At 40.6% G+C, this 17,146-nt stretch overlaps 1 protein-coding gene across 1 annotated transcript; it reads left to right on the forward strand.

Annotated features, from left to right (window-relative positions):
- The first annotated feature begins 6,704 nt into the window (after positions 1–6,704).
- Positions 6,705–16,830, forward strand: LOC148513887 (olfactory receptor 5P55-like). Its single transcript, XM_088481308.1, has 3 exons — positions 6,705–6,858; positions 15,320–15,519; positions 15,901–16,830. The coding sequence occupies exons 1-3, from the start codon at positions 6,705–6,707 to the stop codon at positions 16,828–16,830; spliced, it is 1,284 nt and encodes a 427-aa protein (XP_088337434.1).
- Positions 16,831–17,146: the final 316 nt, after the last annotated feature.

Genomic DNA, 17,146 nt, shown 5'->3' on the forward strand with positions numbered 1-17,146 from the left:
GAAGTCGTGCAGGATGGTGAACCATTCGCGCCTCAGCGATTCCCAATCAGGCTGCAAGGGGTGAGGGCTGGACCGTCTGCCTCTGTGGGGAATCCCCCCATCCAGCGGAGGCAACAGATAGCAGAAATGATGGTCCGCAATGATGGTCCGCACAAACAGGCTCAGCAATGTCCGTTAGTGTGTCTCAGCAACACTGGTGGGTAATTAATATGCATGTAGTGCAAATCACCAAACCAAACAATGGTTCCACAAATTGAATACATTATTTCATTAGTTTGAAAAGCATTAATGATTCATTATTTTAATTGTAAATAATTTTTTTTTAGTTCCTGCACAGAAAAAAATTGTGTGGTCAACTTTACATCTCCATATGCAAAAATATAATTGGGATAGAACCCCAAGGCTCTCAAATGGTGTTTAACTGTTAACTTACTGTACAATCACACGAGCTGTTTTCCTTATACAGAGATTTATGGTAATGCCATTGTAGCTGCAATCATTACTGCTTCTTTTGCCATGCAAAAATATGCACATGTCGCAGATGCTGAGGCATGTACTGAGATGCCCACCTGTGGTTCTGCAAATTAAAGTATCTGCATACGGAGATGCAGCATCGGCCATGGATCACTTGACTATCGCAGTTCATTCTGAGTAACCCTTTGGTTACTGAAAATGGCCATGGGAACCAAGACACTGGAGCCACTTTAAATGCACATGGGATCACAGACACAGGATGTGACATGCCCCGAAAAAGGTTTTCGTCACACCTCCGTTCTTTGCTGCCACTGTCCGTTACCCACCACAAATGCTCCCTGGCTGTCAATCAAACTGCATGTAAAAAGTTGCAGTAAGAGAATATGGTAATGTATCTTGATGCATGCGCAGTACAGCATAGACGCATGCACAGTTTACCGATACTCTCTCAACTTTGTAAATATTGGCCTTGCTAAATAATAAACAAAAATGAATAAAATGAATATAATCCAGCACGAGACCACTAAAATACAATGAATGGATTCTACTTGCACAGGAGTTAAATCCACTCTGAAGTAGCTTGGTGTAACCAATGGCCGTGAGACAAATCATGTATGATCAGGCATCCCGGTGAGAGCATGTATGTTAACAAAACCAAAAAGTAGTAGTAGTCTTGCAATGTTGGTGCACTGCAGCATAGTCACACCAGATGGAATCCGAGAACACACTTACAGTACCTGGTGCTGGTTAGTAATCTCTGAATTTTTTATATGTAATGCCTCTTTATAGTATCCGGGAGTAGATTTCAGTCACTCCATATAATTTATCCAAACAGCTTTGGTTCCCTAATAGATCAGAGTGGGATGTAGTTAATGTAGCGAAATGCGGCATCCCGGCTGAAGAAATCCCTGCGCTGCAATGCCAATACTTTGCTAGAAAATTTTCCGCCCTTGCTCTTTGGTGGTAACCATAATGTATGCATTGGATTTCTGACTCAACTTCACCTGCAGTGTGAGATACAAACACAGAGCAGAATGGGACATGGCTGACAAGGTTTTATACTGGGTCTACACCATTCCACAATCAATGGAAGATAATATATTTAACAAATGGCAATGCCCCAAAAGTGGCACTTATTGAGCCTACCACCAGCAAAATCTAAACCAGAAGTTTTGCCCATGGAATATGAAGGTTACAGTATAATCTAGAACAAAAAGCAGGCATGTGTACTAACATCAAATAGAGAATGAGACCATCAAATTACCAAATGGCTGAGACATAACAACCTGCATACAATACACCATAAGCTGGGGATTTATTATAGACACCAAATAATTAACAATACTTGTTTTTTATGGTGAAGAAGGAAAATTCCCTAAGACTTTGCAACAACAATGTGGACCTGAATGAAATCTCAAGAATTGGTACCACCTCCCTTGAATCTCAACCCTATTTGAGAAGCTCCATGAGGCCATGGTCTTCCACAAACTGAACCTACAGTAAAATGGGCTTAGGACCTGATCTGTGTCTTCATTATAATGGAAGGTGACTAAAAATATTGAATTATTTCTTTCAGCCTGTGCAATGTTGCATCCATCTACTAGCATACTGTATGTGAGTTCCTTGATTAGGAACCTACTAAAGTCATCATCTACTAGGATGGTATTCTCATTTTCTTATCATCTGAGGAATATCATAATCACATAATAGAGGAACTGTAAAGGAAGGTTCAAGCATAATCAATTATTTGCCAAGGTGGATAAGTTTTCCTTATGAAAACTTATCCACCTTGGTGAAATTCATATAATTCCAGCACAGGGCATGAGATATGGAGACAGATATGCTATCTGCTGTGCTTAATTTGCTGGATTCCATACAGATCAAGGCAATGGATCATGGGGTTTAACAAATACTTTATTATCTGATCTTGAAATTGTTTTGTATCAATTATTGCTATCAACTAGGATCTGCAGAACCAATAACATAATTGTGGAGTATAACATGCTGATAGTTTTAGGTTTCGGAGTCTAACATACTGATGGTTTTCACCAAGGACCATTACAAGAAAGTTTGTACTTTGCTGTGGGATGTACTTTATATACCCATGCCAGCATCCCGCCTGTTGGCATCCCGATGGTAATCAGTGGAATTAGGGGGGGCAGTTAGGGTGAGGCACTAAGGGGAGGGCTAGGGTTAGCACTAATGGGGGAGGGCTAGGCACAAGGCAGGGAGGGTTAGGTTTAGGCACAAGGTGGAGGTTAGGTTTAGGGTGTGGGGAGGCAGAAGACTGATACAAGGTATCAAGATTATGTAGCACTGAAAATAGAGCAATGCATGAGCCCTTAGATGAGTGCTTAGAGTGAGTTTTAAAAGGTAGTCAAATTCAAATCTGGCACCAATGTTATATCAGCTGACCATCTTTATAGCTTCCTTATAGTGCTACATATCATTAGTAGATAAAACAATTTCTGCAAACCCAGTAATGTCCAGCAGGAGAAGAAGCAGGTAGCCATAAAAGCAGAGGACAGGAGGAGAGCAACCTGACCTGGAACCATCAGGGATAGACAGCACACTGCTGAACCCAGTAAAATGGAGAAAAGCTCAATGACAACTGACATCAATTCCTTATGATTTGTTAGTACTGTAGCCATGTTGCTAAAATAGGATATTCCCAAAAATGCATTTACTCCCAAAACACACAGGCTTTTGAAACTTTAAAATGTTTATTGTGCCTATACACTTGAAGTTGATGCATCCTAGAGTGAAACAGAATTTGTCCCCTTTCATACTGATAACATCCTTACTCCTGCATTTGTTTTTCAAAGTGTATCACCTCCATTGATATCAACTATGATATTTTGAAAATAGGAGTTGCGGTTCATTATCATGGCCATAACCTTCGGTAGTAGTTACATTTTACTCTCTCTATAATTACTGTCTACAAAACCAGCAACATTAAGAGTTTAAACTCTTAGGGGTTCATTTACTAAAGTGAGAGTATTTAGAAGTGGAGATGTTGCCCATAAAAAACAATCAGATTCTAGCTGTCATCTTCCAGAATGTGCTAGTTAAATGTTAAGTATAATCTGGTTGCTATGGGAAACATCTCCACCTCTAATAAAATCATACTGTAAGCTAGTGATATACAGCTGGATACTTCATGAGATGCATCGGACCAAATGTATGCTGTAAAGACGTATTTTCCTTTCATTTTTTGCAATATGCATTTTAAGTTTGAATAAAAAAAGTGCCAAAACAAAAAGAAAGAGAAAAGATTATTCAGCAATGTGGGCCAAGGAGTATCTAAAGAGCTTCGATAGATTTTGGTGCAAACTGCACCAGATTCAGAACCCGAAGGAGCTTATTGATTATTTAAGAGATAGGACTTGGATGGCAAAAAGAAGAGAGAGCCTAGAATCAAGCATTGTTGAGTCTACCACATTTTCCCTCCATTTTTGCTTGACTGCCATATCTAAAGGATAATTCTGAGCAGCTGGGCAGACTTTGAAATGCTATCGAATTTTCAATCTGAATTCAAGCACTAATAGGGTCCCGGCTCTCTAAGAGACTCTTGTTTGTCTCCTGTTCCTTACAGTTCATGGAACAGTATCTCACTGCTGTGCAAAGCTTAATTCATATTGTACTTTTTTTTTGTAACGACCTTGCTGAATTCCTGGTTTTGACTCCTGCTCCAATGAACATTAAATATGGACATATGACTGAGAAAGATGTACACGGCAGAATAAAGGCATCTAGTAGTAGAAATCAAATTGATGACAAAAATATTTCCAGCTAAAGTGGATCATAATGAAGACAACCAAGTGTAGAATCTTTGAGCTACGAAGGCCCAGGAAACCAAAAGTACATGAGTTCGTAACAAATCAGAATGGTTGTTCTCACACTCTGACCAATCAGAGCACAGCCATTAATTTCAATGAAATTTACAGCTTGTATGCCTGTTATTCACATTGCTGTTCATTAGGGATAAGTTGAGTGTCATTGTTGTGGGCTTTTTTCTTAACCAAACCATGAAGAGGATGCTATGTGGCACAACGAAAACCAAACCAGTGGATTTAAGTGTACTGTATAGATTTTCTAGGTGTTATAGAATTGCACTCATATTGAGAGACACAACTTAGTGTAATATACTGAGGGATTCCAGAAAACATGAACATTTGTAATGAAAAAGCCAAAAGACTACAAAATGACTAAACTAAAACAAAATAGGGCTAACATGTGATTGTAAACCACTGAAAGAGCCATAAAGCCACACATGAGTGTATTTGTATGTTTGAGTATAAATAAATGTATGTACAGTATTTCTTTATTAATTTAAAGTATTGTATGGCAAAAATGTATATATTTAATAGTGTCTAATTACTGCATATCTCCAATGAATTACTGTATATCTATTCTCATAATCCCTAAGGGACATACATCTCTCTCATGGCAAGTAGAAGCCTTTTAAAAGAGAGTGGCAGGCTGTGACATTGTGATACTTTCTCATGTCCTGTGATGTAGATCACCATTTATTTATTGGGTGCTGATTTGCTTGTTTGGGTGCTGATTTGCTTGTTTGGGTGCTGATTTGCTTGTTTGGGTGCTGATTTGCTTATCCAGAACTATCTACTCAGCATCATTATCTTGGCTGAAAGTTAACATTTTATATCTGAGGTACTGTAAGAAAATTGATATGTGAGGACAATTGTATCACTCATTATGTGAGAATAAAGGAAAAGTTCATGCTTTAATTGCTGTACAACTACTCAAGACAGCATATTTCACATGATCACTATAACAAATAGCAGCTTAACAAAAAACATGAAAAACTGACAAACTGTAATACAGAATGCTTAATTAGCTACAGTAAATATTATTTTAAGTTCATTTGAACATTTGATGCTATTTGATCTATTTATATGTTTTAAAATAATTTGTTTTTATTATCGTATTGTATTATTGTAGAAAACTAAATATTTAATTTTATTAAATCGACAAACACACTTTTATGATGCATTATTTTCAATTAACCTTAATGAAATCATATAAAATCTACATTTTATTTCTGATATCTTAAAAGTTCTTTAATTGATTTGTAGTTAATTTCAGCCAAAGGGACTGAACTAGAGTTAAGAGCAAACCGAGCTAAAGTACACAAGCTTGCCTCAGGACAAACCATGTTACGAGGGGTGATTTGATATTTATCTTTATTTCATACATGGAAAATACTGGCTGCATTTAAACTCCCTGCAGAGCAACATTGATACTAAATTGAAAAATACAACTGGATTTACTACTAACTCTAGGGGGTAAATTTACTAAGATTCGTGTTGGTCCTGAGTTGTTCCGAATATCAACACGGATCAGATCGATTATACACGGGGGATTTTTGGCTTTGTTAAACTGGGAATTTACTAAGAACCTGACTTTCATTGGAGTGGGTTGACCGATGGTGTACTTGATTGTACTTCTGCAGCATATTGTTTGCCTGAGTTCAGCAACTCGCCCATTTTTGGCTTACCTATGTTATCGGCCCATGATGTTCTAATGCGGCCACATTAGAATCAAAATGTCTGTCTACATAAATGGACTTTCAATGGTTGGAATTGTTATGGTGGGAGTGATACACCCCAGCCATTTAAAAATGCCCCAATCCAACCAAACCTTGTGGGTTCAGACAGAGGAGCAAGGAGAGGGCAGTGGTTGGTGTTTTTTGGAGTGTTTTGAAGAGTTTTGGAGAGTGTTCAGTGATTTCTGAGTGTTGTATTTTGTTTGAAAGTAATCTTGTCTCTTTTGTGGTGCTGTCATTTATAAATAAGTATTATTTTTGGGTCTCTGTCTGTTTTTAGTTTAGTTTATTGTCTTTATTTGTGTGTGTGTGTGTGTGTGTGTGTGTGTGAGGGCCAGAGGGTAGTCAGGTGGAGGAGGTGGCTGGGCAGATTGTGCAGTCCTCTGAGGCAGAGAGTGAGGTGGAGGAAAGGCCCTACAATAGGACCAGGACAGGTCATAATGTAAGGTTCTCTTTTCCTGAGCATATGGCCATGATGACAGAGATAATGCAGCACCACTGACTGTTGTTTGGCCAATAGGCTGCACGTTTGAGTATGAGGTGCAAAAACTCCATATGGGAGACGTTTCTGGCATCTGTCAATGCGGAGGGTCCTGTGCGGAGGATGATGGACATCTGCAAAAAGCATCTGTCTGATATATAAAGGAGGGTGAAGCAGAAGATGGTGGATGAGGCTAAATCAGCTGGTGGTACAGGTGGTGGTGCCCCATATATAGCCAAGTACCTCGAATATGAGGTGCCACTGAAGGCCTTCATTCCACCGGAAGTTGTGTGGAGGATGCATGTGCAGGACAATGATCATCCAAAGCAGCCTGGTAATTATTTACATTACATTTTTAACCCCAAAATATTACTTCCTTTTTTTGTTTTGTTTTTTAATCTAAAATATCACTTTAGTGGGTAAAATATAATAATATATTTCTTTAACATGTTAATTGTGCCATAAACATGCAGCTCTGAAGGTGGTTTTAATCATGTAATTGTCTTATTCTTTTATAATCTGTTTAAGGGGAGGTTTACAGTATGTGCATATGTATGAAGGATTTTCACTATGTAAAACTGTAGAAGTAGAATCTGCATTGTGTACATAATTGTAAGTTTCTAACATAAGCACAATGGCACAAAGCAGTAGTTTGCACAGTAATATCATTCAAAGTACTATACTTCACCTTTCAGTACCCAGTATTGTCAATGGGGAATACAATATGTACTGTGACACAGTTAGGTTAGGGGGTCCCTCTCCTGGGTAGAGGACTCCTTCCTTTCACACACAGCAGCTGGGAAACATTACGCCAGACTGGATGCAAGTACAAGCTGGTCGGCGCCAGTCTTTATCGTACAATGTCAGAAACAAAATAAAGAAAACATAAACATAAATCCTAGCCCTGTCGGGGCACTAACTTCACAGGTAGTTCCCTCACTACCAGAACCTGGCAGGGCCTAATGCCCTCACCAGCAACAAGGGCACAGCACAACACTCACAGTTAGGTTTTCAAGTGTCTCTGAGCAAACTCCCTGTCTGCTCTCCCAGGTGAGACCATCAGCCCTCAACACACTAGGCTTATATTGGCCACTCTCAGGTGGAAACCCTAACAAGCCTGTTACCAGGCTGCGAGAACCAAATCCTGGAGTGGCCGTGGGTGGAGCTCTCCCTCTCCTCTCACCCACAACCCCCAGGTCCCAAACCGGCTTTTCAGAAAACCGAAACTCAAGCCTGCTACACTGCAGACTTTCTCCTGGGGGTTTAAAACACATAAGACAGGAATCTGGGACAAATGTACCTGCCACCGACCACTTTACCAATGATCCTATCACAGTACCATATGTTGATATCTCCCAAATGCATAGCTTTTATTTATTCAATGAGTTGTACTGCACAGTTGCATAAGATGTGTTTCTTTTTTATTATTATTATTATTATTATTAGTATTATTATTATTATTATTATTATTATTATTATTATTATTATTATTATTATTATAAATTTTCATGCCTCCATATGCATTGTGTAGTGTAGTCATTTTTCTTAAAGTCAGAAAAGTGTTGTTGTTATACCAAACAGTTCAGCATTGCCACTCACAGTGAAAAGTATTAGCCCAAAACCAAATACACTGTTGATATAAATGACTTGCATGCTAGCACTTGTTGTTCCACAGCAGCTGAACAGGCACTGATTCTGAAGTAACTTTTTACCAATCTGTTTTTTTTTTATGAATCCTTCAAACTAAGGCCCTGATTCAGAGCAGGACACTCTGACAGAGCGCTCGCTCTGAATCAGGGCCGTCCTTCTGAATTTTTAGAGCAGCCTCGTGGCCGCTCGTATAGCTGTGGGTGACCACCCACAGGTATAGCGAGCGGCCAGGAAGATCGGGCTTGCGACAAGACCCTTGTGGTAGGGTCTCGTTGCCGCAAGCCCTGGAGTGCTTTTGGCTCTAAGAGCTGAAAGCACTCCCACTGACATCACTTGTGATGTCAGTGGGGCCGGCCCCAGATGGTAGGCATTCCCATGGGAATGCCTCCGTCTAGCCAGCCACACCCCCGGCATGCCCACCAAAGGGGGCATGCAGTCACTCACCATCGACAGCACGCCCCCTTTGTAGCAAGACCCGGAGCTCAGCGCTCGTGAGTGGGTCTGAATCAGGCCCTAAATGCACTCTTTTTATTATTTGATGTTGGTAAGGTTTTTTGGGCCTAGTCCTTATTGGCAGCCATTTTGTATGTGGTCCTGCAGCCTAAGGTTTTTGTTTTCAAAGTATGTAGAGAGATATAATTGTGTGAGCTAAAGTGTAAACCAATCAGCAGTGGCATAACTAGGGCAGGGCCTCCAGGGCATGTGCCCTGGGCACCAAAGGAAAGGCAGTGTGGGGGGTGCTGCTGGCCATGGTACCAGCCTGTCCTAGTTTGCCAGTGTAGTGCAGACCACAATGAGTGTGGTCAGCACTACACATATACACAGGATTAGTGCTTGGCTTCCCTGCACCTAGTGCCATCCTGTGCTGCACAGCCAAGCCTCTTCCCTCCTGCTGAGCGCTTACCTAATAGCACCAGGCGGAGGGTGGGAGGTGGGCTCAGGCTGGTGTATTTTACACACACAGACAGACTCTCTATGGCTGCTGCTGCTGCCCACACATCGCCACCCCGTGGCGGAGATGTTTGTGTTAATCAGCAGCCAATGAGAGTCAGACAGACTCTCATTGGCTGCTGCGCCCACTGCAAGAGCCAGGCTGGAGCTCACTCATGAGCTCTGCCTTCTGGCTCCTGCACTGGGAAATGGGAGAGATGTCATTACATCTTTCCCAAAATGCAGAGCTCGCCAGCCCAGGAGGATTGACATGTGGCGGCGGCAGAGCGTGGACTGAGGTAATTGTATTCTTTTATGTTTTTTACTTGTATGTGTCTGCACTGTATTGGAGGGGGGGCACCTCTACTGGGGGCACTACTGGGGGGACCTCTACTGGGGGCATTACTGGAATTGGACCTCTTCTGGGGACTACTGCTGGGAGCACTGCATTGGGAGGGACCACTACTGGGGTCACTACTGGGGGGAACCTCTACTGGGGGCACTACTGGGGGGCCTCTACTTGGAACTGCTCCAGGGGGGACTTCTACTGGGGGCACTATATAAGGGGCTTAATACTAAGGGCACAAGGGGCACTGCACTGGGGGGACCACTACTGGGGGCACTAAAGAGGGAGGACCACTACATGGGGCAGTGTATGTATAAGGGACACTGTATAGTTGGATCACTACTGGGGGCCTGCATAAGGGGACCACTACTGGGGTGACTAAATGGGGGGACTATTGTACTACTGTGGGTACTATATAAAGGGCACTGCATAAGGGGTTCTACTACTGGGGGCACTGCATAGGAGGACTACAACTGGTCGACTATATAAAGGGCACTGCAAAGGGGGTACCACTACTGGGGGCACTGTATAAGGGGCCCTACATGGGACACTGCATAGGGGGAACCACTATATGGGGCACTGCATAAGGGGAACTAATGGGGGGCTACTGGGGGCATTGCATACTGGGGGTACTGTATAAGGGGAACTAATGGGGGCTGTATAATGGGGACCACTACTGGGGGTACTATATAAGGGGCACTACTAGGAACCTGCATAAGAGAGACCACAACTGGGGATATTGCATACTGGGAGTACTGTATAAGGGGCACCACTGAGGTTAAGGTGCATATTAAAAGGAATGTTCTGAGTGATGAAAAAGGGGTGTGTGTCATCATGACACACCCCATTTTTCAGTGACACACCCCTTGTGACCATGCCCATTTTTCGGCACATACGCCATTGGTGCATGCACATAGGAGGGGGGCTCCATTTTTACATTTGCCCTGGGCTCCAAATACCCTAGTTACACCACTGCCAATCAGCCTTTTCGTTTAAAAAAAAAATAATTTAGGAGATGATTGGTTGGTGCTTTATATTTACATTTTTTTATATCTCTACAAACCAAGTTAAATACACCCCTGAAACAGTAACTAAATGTTTGCAGAAATAAACATAATACAATATGTCACCCAAATGTTTACTGGACAGATTATCCTCATCAATCTAGTACATGCATTATGATTAAAGAGAAATATAGCATGCATACATGTTACTGTGTGTAATATGGGAGATAGATTAAATAACAACATAAAGGACTAGTTTAACAGCAAGATCATTGTTTATGATAATTTTTCTTACAAAAATACAAAAATATAATCAAATAATAGTATGTGCATTGTTTTACTGTAATTAATCAAAGAAACAAATCTCATTTCAGTAAAAAAAGATGTCTGTACAGAGGCCTGCTTGGCCACAACAATATGTGGAGAATGACGAAAAACCTGGTAAGTCGTGCTGCAATCAAATATTGCTAACAATAACATACATATTGCAGTTAAATAATATAAATTCCGGTTACAGGCCGTTCTTATGTGCCGCAAGTTCCCCAACAGACACCATAGGTGGCAGCAGCCAGAATCCAAGAGCCATTGTCTGAAGAAGTAGTGGCTGAGCCACTCCACTCCCCATAGTCTCTTGGCGAGTCTGGCAGATGAATTTAAAAACATTGGCCCTCATTCAGAGCTGTACGCTCTGAGCAGAGCGCATGCTCTGAATGAGGGCCGCCCTCCATAATTATGGAGTGTCCTCCTGGACGCTCGTATAGCTGTGGGTCACCACCCACAGCCTATACGAGCGTGCAGTTTGATGGCCGCGATGGTCTTGACCATCGCGACCATCGCCACTGCGAGCCGGAGCCTGCGGTTGAGGTTTTCAACCGCAAGGCCCGGAGTGATTTTGGCTCTATCAGAGCCAAAATCACTCCCACTGACATCACTAGTGATGTCAGTGGGCCGGCTTCTGACGGTAGGCATTCCCTAGGGAATGCCCCCGTCAGGGAGGCACGCCCCCGGCACGCCCACCAAAGGGGGCGTGCTGTCAATCAACATCGACAGCACGCCCCCTTTGATCAGACACAACGAGCGATGGAAAGTCCTTCGCTCGTCGCATCTGGCACATGCGCACGACGGAGCTCCCTCCAGACCATCGACCCACTTGCGAGCGGGCAGCCGCTCGCGAGTGGGTCTGAATCAGGCCCATTATTTTCAGTAACACACACACTACCAATTTAGCACAAATTTCACGTGTCACCTTTGCAAAATTCAGCTTTAAATCCCATGCAAAATTTCCTTTTTAGGTCTAACTCATAGAGCAAATGTGCACAAAGCTCTATATTTGTTAATAGTGCCTGTATAAATTTCACTAAAGAGGTGTATCAGTTAGTATGCTAATAAACAGTATAGATGTGTATTAATGTATGGGTAATTCATACCTTAACAATAATTTTTGTTTCAATTTTGCAAAAATTAGTTGTCAATAGGGGTTGTAACCGAGGGTATATCACTAAAGTACTTAATTTTGGAACACAAATATGTTTGGAAAATGACTAAACCATCATCTCAGATATGACCAATACATAATAATCCTACGCTTGGTTTTTAGTGCTTTTATAAAATTATTTTTAAGTTTGTAATCATATGTATTTTTGGGACTAGATATTAAGCATGGTATCTAGTAATAGCCAATGTCGTTTTTTAAAATAAAAAAATCTGAAAAGTGCTAAATAGCAGTGCAGATTGCAGAGGCCATTACAGTCAATGAGGACTACGATCTGTTCCCTATGCAGAGAAGCTTTATGGAGTGTAACCAGATGGCTATGGTGCTCCAGGGGCAATCAATATCACCACCACAGCCCCCACCCAGTCTCAGAAGCTGATGCTGTGTGAACGTGGGGTATCTAACTCACATGGTCAGCATTGTACAAATAATATTGTCCCTGCAGGATTCTGGTACTACATAGTTGCAGTATTTACAGTTTAACACTAAATACTGCAGTCAAATAAAATATTTCATAATTGTTGCTGTACGGCAAATGTAAAAACATTGCCCCCTTATTATCTTGAATTATACACAAATGCTCCCAAAAAATTAAATGAAGCCTTGACACCTATCTTTTAAAATATTTATACAGTAACATTGTACACAAACTTGGTCCTTTCAAAAATCCTTATTATAATGAAAAAAAAAATGTGAAAATTTCATAAAAAATACAAAAGATGCACACATAAGAGTTCTAATATTAAGTGGCATTCTAGTCTTTATCATGTCTAAATATGACCTAAAGCTTTAATTTGACTATGTAACAATTAGAGAATTGGTCAATAGGTTGACATCACTGTGTAAGCTAAACAAAGTACAAAACTTGGACTTACATAACCATACATAAAGGAAAAAATATCATTTAATGTTGTGTAATATGACACTTGTGTTGTATTTTCATCAACAATGTCAAACATGAGTAATGTACATAATAACATGTTTGCTTAGAATAAATATACTTACCCTTTCTTATTCTTTTAGTGTCTGAAGAGGACATCCAACCTGCACAACATGCACCTGCCATTGTGGAGGATCATATTAGTAAAGAGACATTCATGTTACATTTAGAAGCCATATCTCATGCCCTACACAACCACCAATGATGCCTACACCCCCCCCCCCACTCCGGCACAACAATTTAGTGACCATTCCGACGCAAGCCCAAATCAGGAGGATCAGGTTTGGTCTTCATGGTCACAACAACAGAGCCAAGAATTGGAATGCCTGAAAAGCCAGATGCAGCAGATTTGCTGCAGAAAACAAATTAACCCAGCATGTTAACAGAAATGTCAGCATATTAACACATAATTACCCAGGTGGCTAACACCATGAGTCATTTCTGAGGCTTCTGAAAGATAACCAATGCTTTCATCAAGCATACATACATCTGCTGGAGACCAATAGCACAAACCAGCAGACCAAAATTGCCCTATTACAATCGTGAAATGTGGCATCTCTGGATTTAAACAACACTATTAACTAAATATGGTCACATATAATTGGTCGACTCCCTAACCCCATATCCAGTACATCTGGTGGCACAAGACCTCAAAACACACCTGTTGTGAGTCCTGAAAGACAAATACTCCATAGAAGACCGGACCAAGGCTCACACCCTCCAGCTTCTAGATCCACTAGGGGTTGAATGTGAGATATTTTTTGTTGATTTACATTTTTGAAAATATATAATCATTGAAAATCCAGATTTTATTTTTTGAGTTAATGTTTACCATTACAAATATGCTTTTGGCAATATTTTGAAAAATATACATTAAGCATTGGCAGAAATCTATAACGATTAGTGAAAAGTGTCAGTTAGTGAAAAGTAACAGATTTCTCTTAAGAGTACCAATCTACCTTCTACTTTTTCAAATACTATATGCATAGGTACATTATTGTCACATGTTCCTAAAACACCTAATCAATATAATTGTGGTTAACCAGTTTTTGATTGTTGATACAATATGGGTTCACATACTTTCTTTTATCTGAACCTTCTACAAAGTGTCAGTAAGGACATTTCAAAACAATGCAAGATGTATGTCTTTCCTTTCCAAAGAGTTTAATGTAATGTTTTGTCCATTTGTAGAGCTCCAATTTGCATTGACGCTACAAAAGGTTTGATTTAAACTAAACTGAGAGTTTTTAACACGTGGTGATGTTGCCCATAGCAACCAATAATCTTCTACTTAGTATCTTCTTGAATTTGCTATTTAAATGTAAAGTACAATATTTGTAGTTTGCTATGGGCAACATTTCCATTTTAAAAAAAACACACTTTAAAAAATATATCTATAGAAGTTTATGGACATTTTACAAGTCACGGAAATGTGTTATCTAAATTGGTTATTTAGGAAACAAAATTATACTTACTTCTGAAGTGTTGCAGGATGAGGTTCTACCTTATCTGCCTCCCACTGCCTGATGTCAAATTGTTGCCAGAAACATCCAAATCCTCTGCCTGTTAACTGTCTCTTACATAATAATGTGCCTGAGGTTGGAACAAGCACAGATTATGTAAATTACAGCAGCTGAGCACAATGTCTGATATTTTAGATGGATTATACAACAAAATGCCACAATAACTGTCCAGACAGCGAAACCTAGTTTATAGAAGCCCAGCAAGTCTTTCTATCACCACTCTAGTGTACTTATGTGCATCAATATACTTGAGCTCAGCAGGGGATTCAGGAAGCAACAATCAGTCAGTATCCAGGAGCAACAACCGTACCCTGAATCCCCTTAAAAAAAATACATGAATCTTTAAGAAACATATATGTGTACTATCTTTCTAAATTACACTAAAATATAACTCACCCATTAGCCAACCCTCTGGCATTTCTTTGGCCTCAAATTTATCATGAAGGGCTGACTGACATGACATGCACCAGGGTAACTCATCACAATACTCATTGAATTCATGTTTGCATCACAAACCACCTGCACATTAGCGGAATGCTGATGGTGTCTATTCAGATAGACATGTTCACATGCCCTATGTGGTCTCAGCCCAATGTGTGTGCAGTCAATCACACCCAGTACATTTGGCATGCCTGCAATATGATAAAAGGCTACCCTGACTGCATGTCATTGTGACTCCTGGCTAGGGAAGCAGATATAGTTGGCAATCAAAGGCTGCAAAACCTGGGTCAGGTAGAGGGACAAGGCTGCCTGAGATCCCTATAACTCTCCCTGTGACACAGCCAGGAATTTTTGCAGGCCTAAGACAGAGCATGAGTGTGCTGGCTCAGGGTCTAGTCTGATAGTTTGACAAGGTCATACAGATGGAGTAAGTTATTACGATTGAGCCAGAACATCTGTATGACCTCAGCATCAACCAATGCTTTCAGGTTCAAACAACCTCTAAAAACTGAGACCGGTGCAGCCTCAGCAGAACCTGGAAAACCTGCTGACTTTGCTCAGTTTCTTGCTCTTGGATCCTTTCAGCCTGGTGGTAGAGTGTATGAAATCCCACAGCCCCCTGCATCAAAGCCATTCCCTGGTATTCAGTCATTATGTAATCAGAAGAAGGTATGCAGCTGGTTTTTCCCCTTTTATAGCATAATAATTGTGTGCTGAGTATTCTAAAGTCGTTAAACAAGCTGAACACGCTGGCTTAGAGGTGCTCTATTTTAAACTTCTATTTACTCCCCGATTTGGCACCAAAATTGGCCTATTTGAACAATACAAATAATGGTAATTTCCCATGTACTGCTGAAGTCTATGAAAGTACTTCCGAGTTGAGTCGATGGTGTATTCACTTCTAATTGCTAAATAGGGTGATTTATCTGAATAAACAAATGCTATGAAGCTATTTAAGACAAGAATGTAAATTAAAAAATCAATAACTTTGTAGGAAATACTTTAAGGAGGAAATTGTGACAATTAATATTATTGTTTTTGTTTCATTAGATGGATTCAAAACCAAATGGCACAGCTGTTAAAAACTTCTTTCTCCTTGGGTTCCAAGATCTTCACAGCTCTAGGTTTATCCTCTTCAATGTTCTTCTTCTGGTGTACGGGGTCACCATAGCTGGAAACTTTCTGATCATTACATTGGTTATGACCACTCGCCAGCTTCAACATCCCATGTACTTCTTTCTCAGCCACTTGTCCTGGTGTGATGTTGTTCTCACCACAACTATTTCACCAAACACTCTTTATGTAATATTAAAAGATGGTGCCACTATTTCTGTTGCTGGTTGCATCATTCAGTTTTATATTTTTGGTGTCTCCTCAGTTGTAGAATGTCTTCTTCTCACTGTAATGTCTTATGACAGGTACTTAGCGATTTGTAAGCCACTATGGTATTATAAGACCATGAATGTCCGATTTTGTCTTTGGCTAGTGGTCTGGTGTTGGGCTCTAGGTTGTGTTCTAACCTTCATTATTGCCATTATGATCTCAAATCTTTATTTCTGTGGTCCCAACACTCTGGACCATTTCTTCTGTGATTATGGTCCACTTGTGCAACTTTCATGTTCAAATACATCCATTCTGGAAATAGTGCTGTTGATTATAGCCACTCCAGAAACCATTGTTGAGCTGGTATTTATCATTTCAACTTATGTTTGTATTATTTGTGCTATACTTAGAATTGCATCAACCACTGGTAGGCAGAATGCCTTCTCCACTTGTAGTTCTCATCTTTCCGTGGTGTGTACATATTTTGGAACTTTAATTGCCATTTATGTTTCCCCATCCAAAGGACAATCATTTAATACCAAAAAATTGTTATCTCTGCTATATACCATGATGACCCCATTAATTAATCCAATTATTTACAGCTTGAAGAACAAAGAAATCAGGACAGCCATAAGTAAAATTATTTTTAAAAAATAGGGGCGTGGCTTGGAAGCCAAATAGAAAGGAAGCACCCTCCTGCAACTCCGTGCTTTGGAGGCTTATATAACAGACCTGCCACTGTTCTGTGATGGCCCATCCACTAGAGCTTGGTCCCCACATTCCAGTGCTGTGGCTGTGGTGAACCAGACTGGAAGGGGACTCCTCTGTCATTCTCCTTGTGAGGTAGTGCTAGAGATGCTGACAGCCATCTTGTAGACTGGAACAAAGTGATTTACAGAAACAGTACTTGCCTGCTAGTCAATGCTTCACAGGCAAAGTTGACTGCCCTCTCATTTGCCTCTAACCTTTCTCT

Source organism: Taudactylus pleione, unplaced genomic scaffold, assembly GCF_031769625.1.
Source record: "Taudactylus pleione unplaced genomic scaffold, aTauple2 ptg000268l, whole genome shotgun sequence".
NCBI lineage: Eukaryota > Metazoa > Chordata > Amphibia > Anura > Myobatrachidae > Taudactylus > Taudactylus pleione.

Coding starts and splice junctions, on each gene's coding strand:
- LOC148513887 (XM_088481308.1), top strand. CDS start 6,705: ATGGTGGATGAGGCTAAATCAGCTGGTGGTACAGGTGGTGGTGCCCCA. Junction 6,859..15,319: donor TGATCATCCAAAGCAGCCTG/GTAATTATTTAC, acceptor GTATGACCTCAG/CATCAACCAATGCTTTCAGG. Junction 15,520..15,900: donor CATTATGTAATCAGAAGAAG/GTATGCAGCTGG, acceptor TTGTTTCATTAG/ATGGATTCAAAACCAAATGG.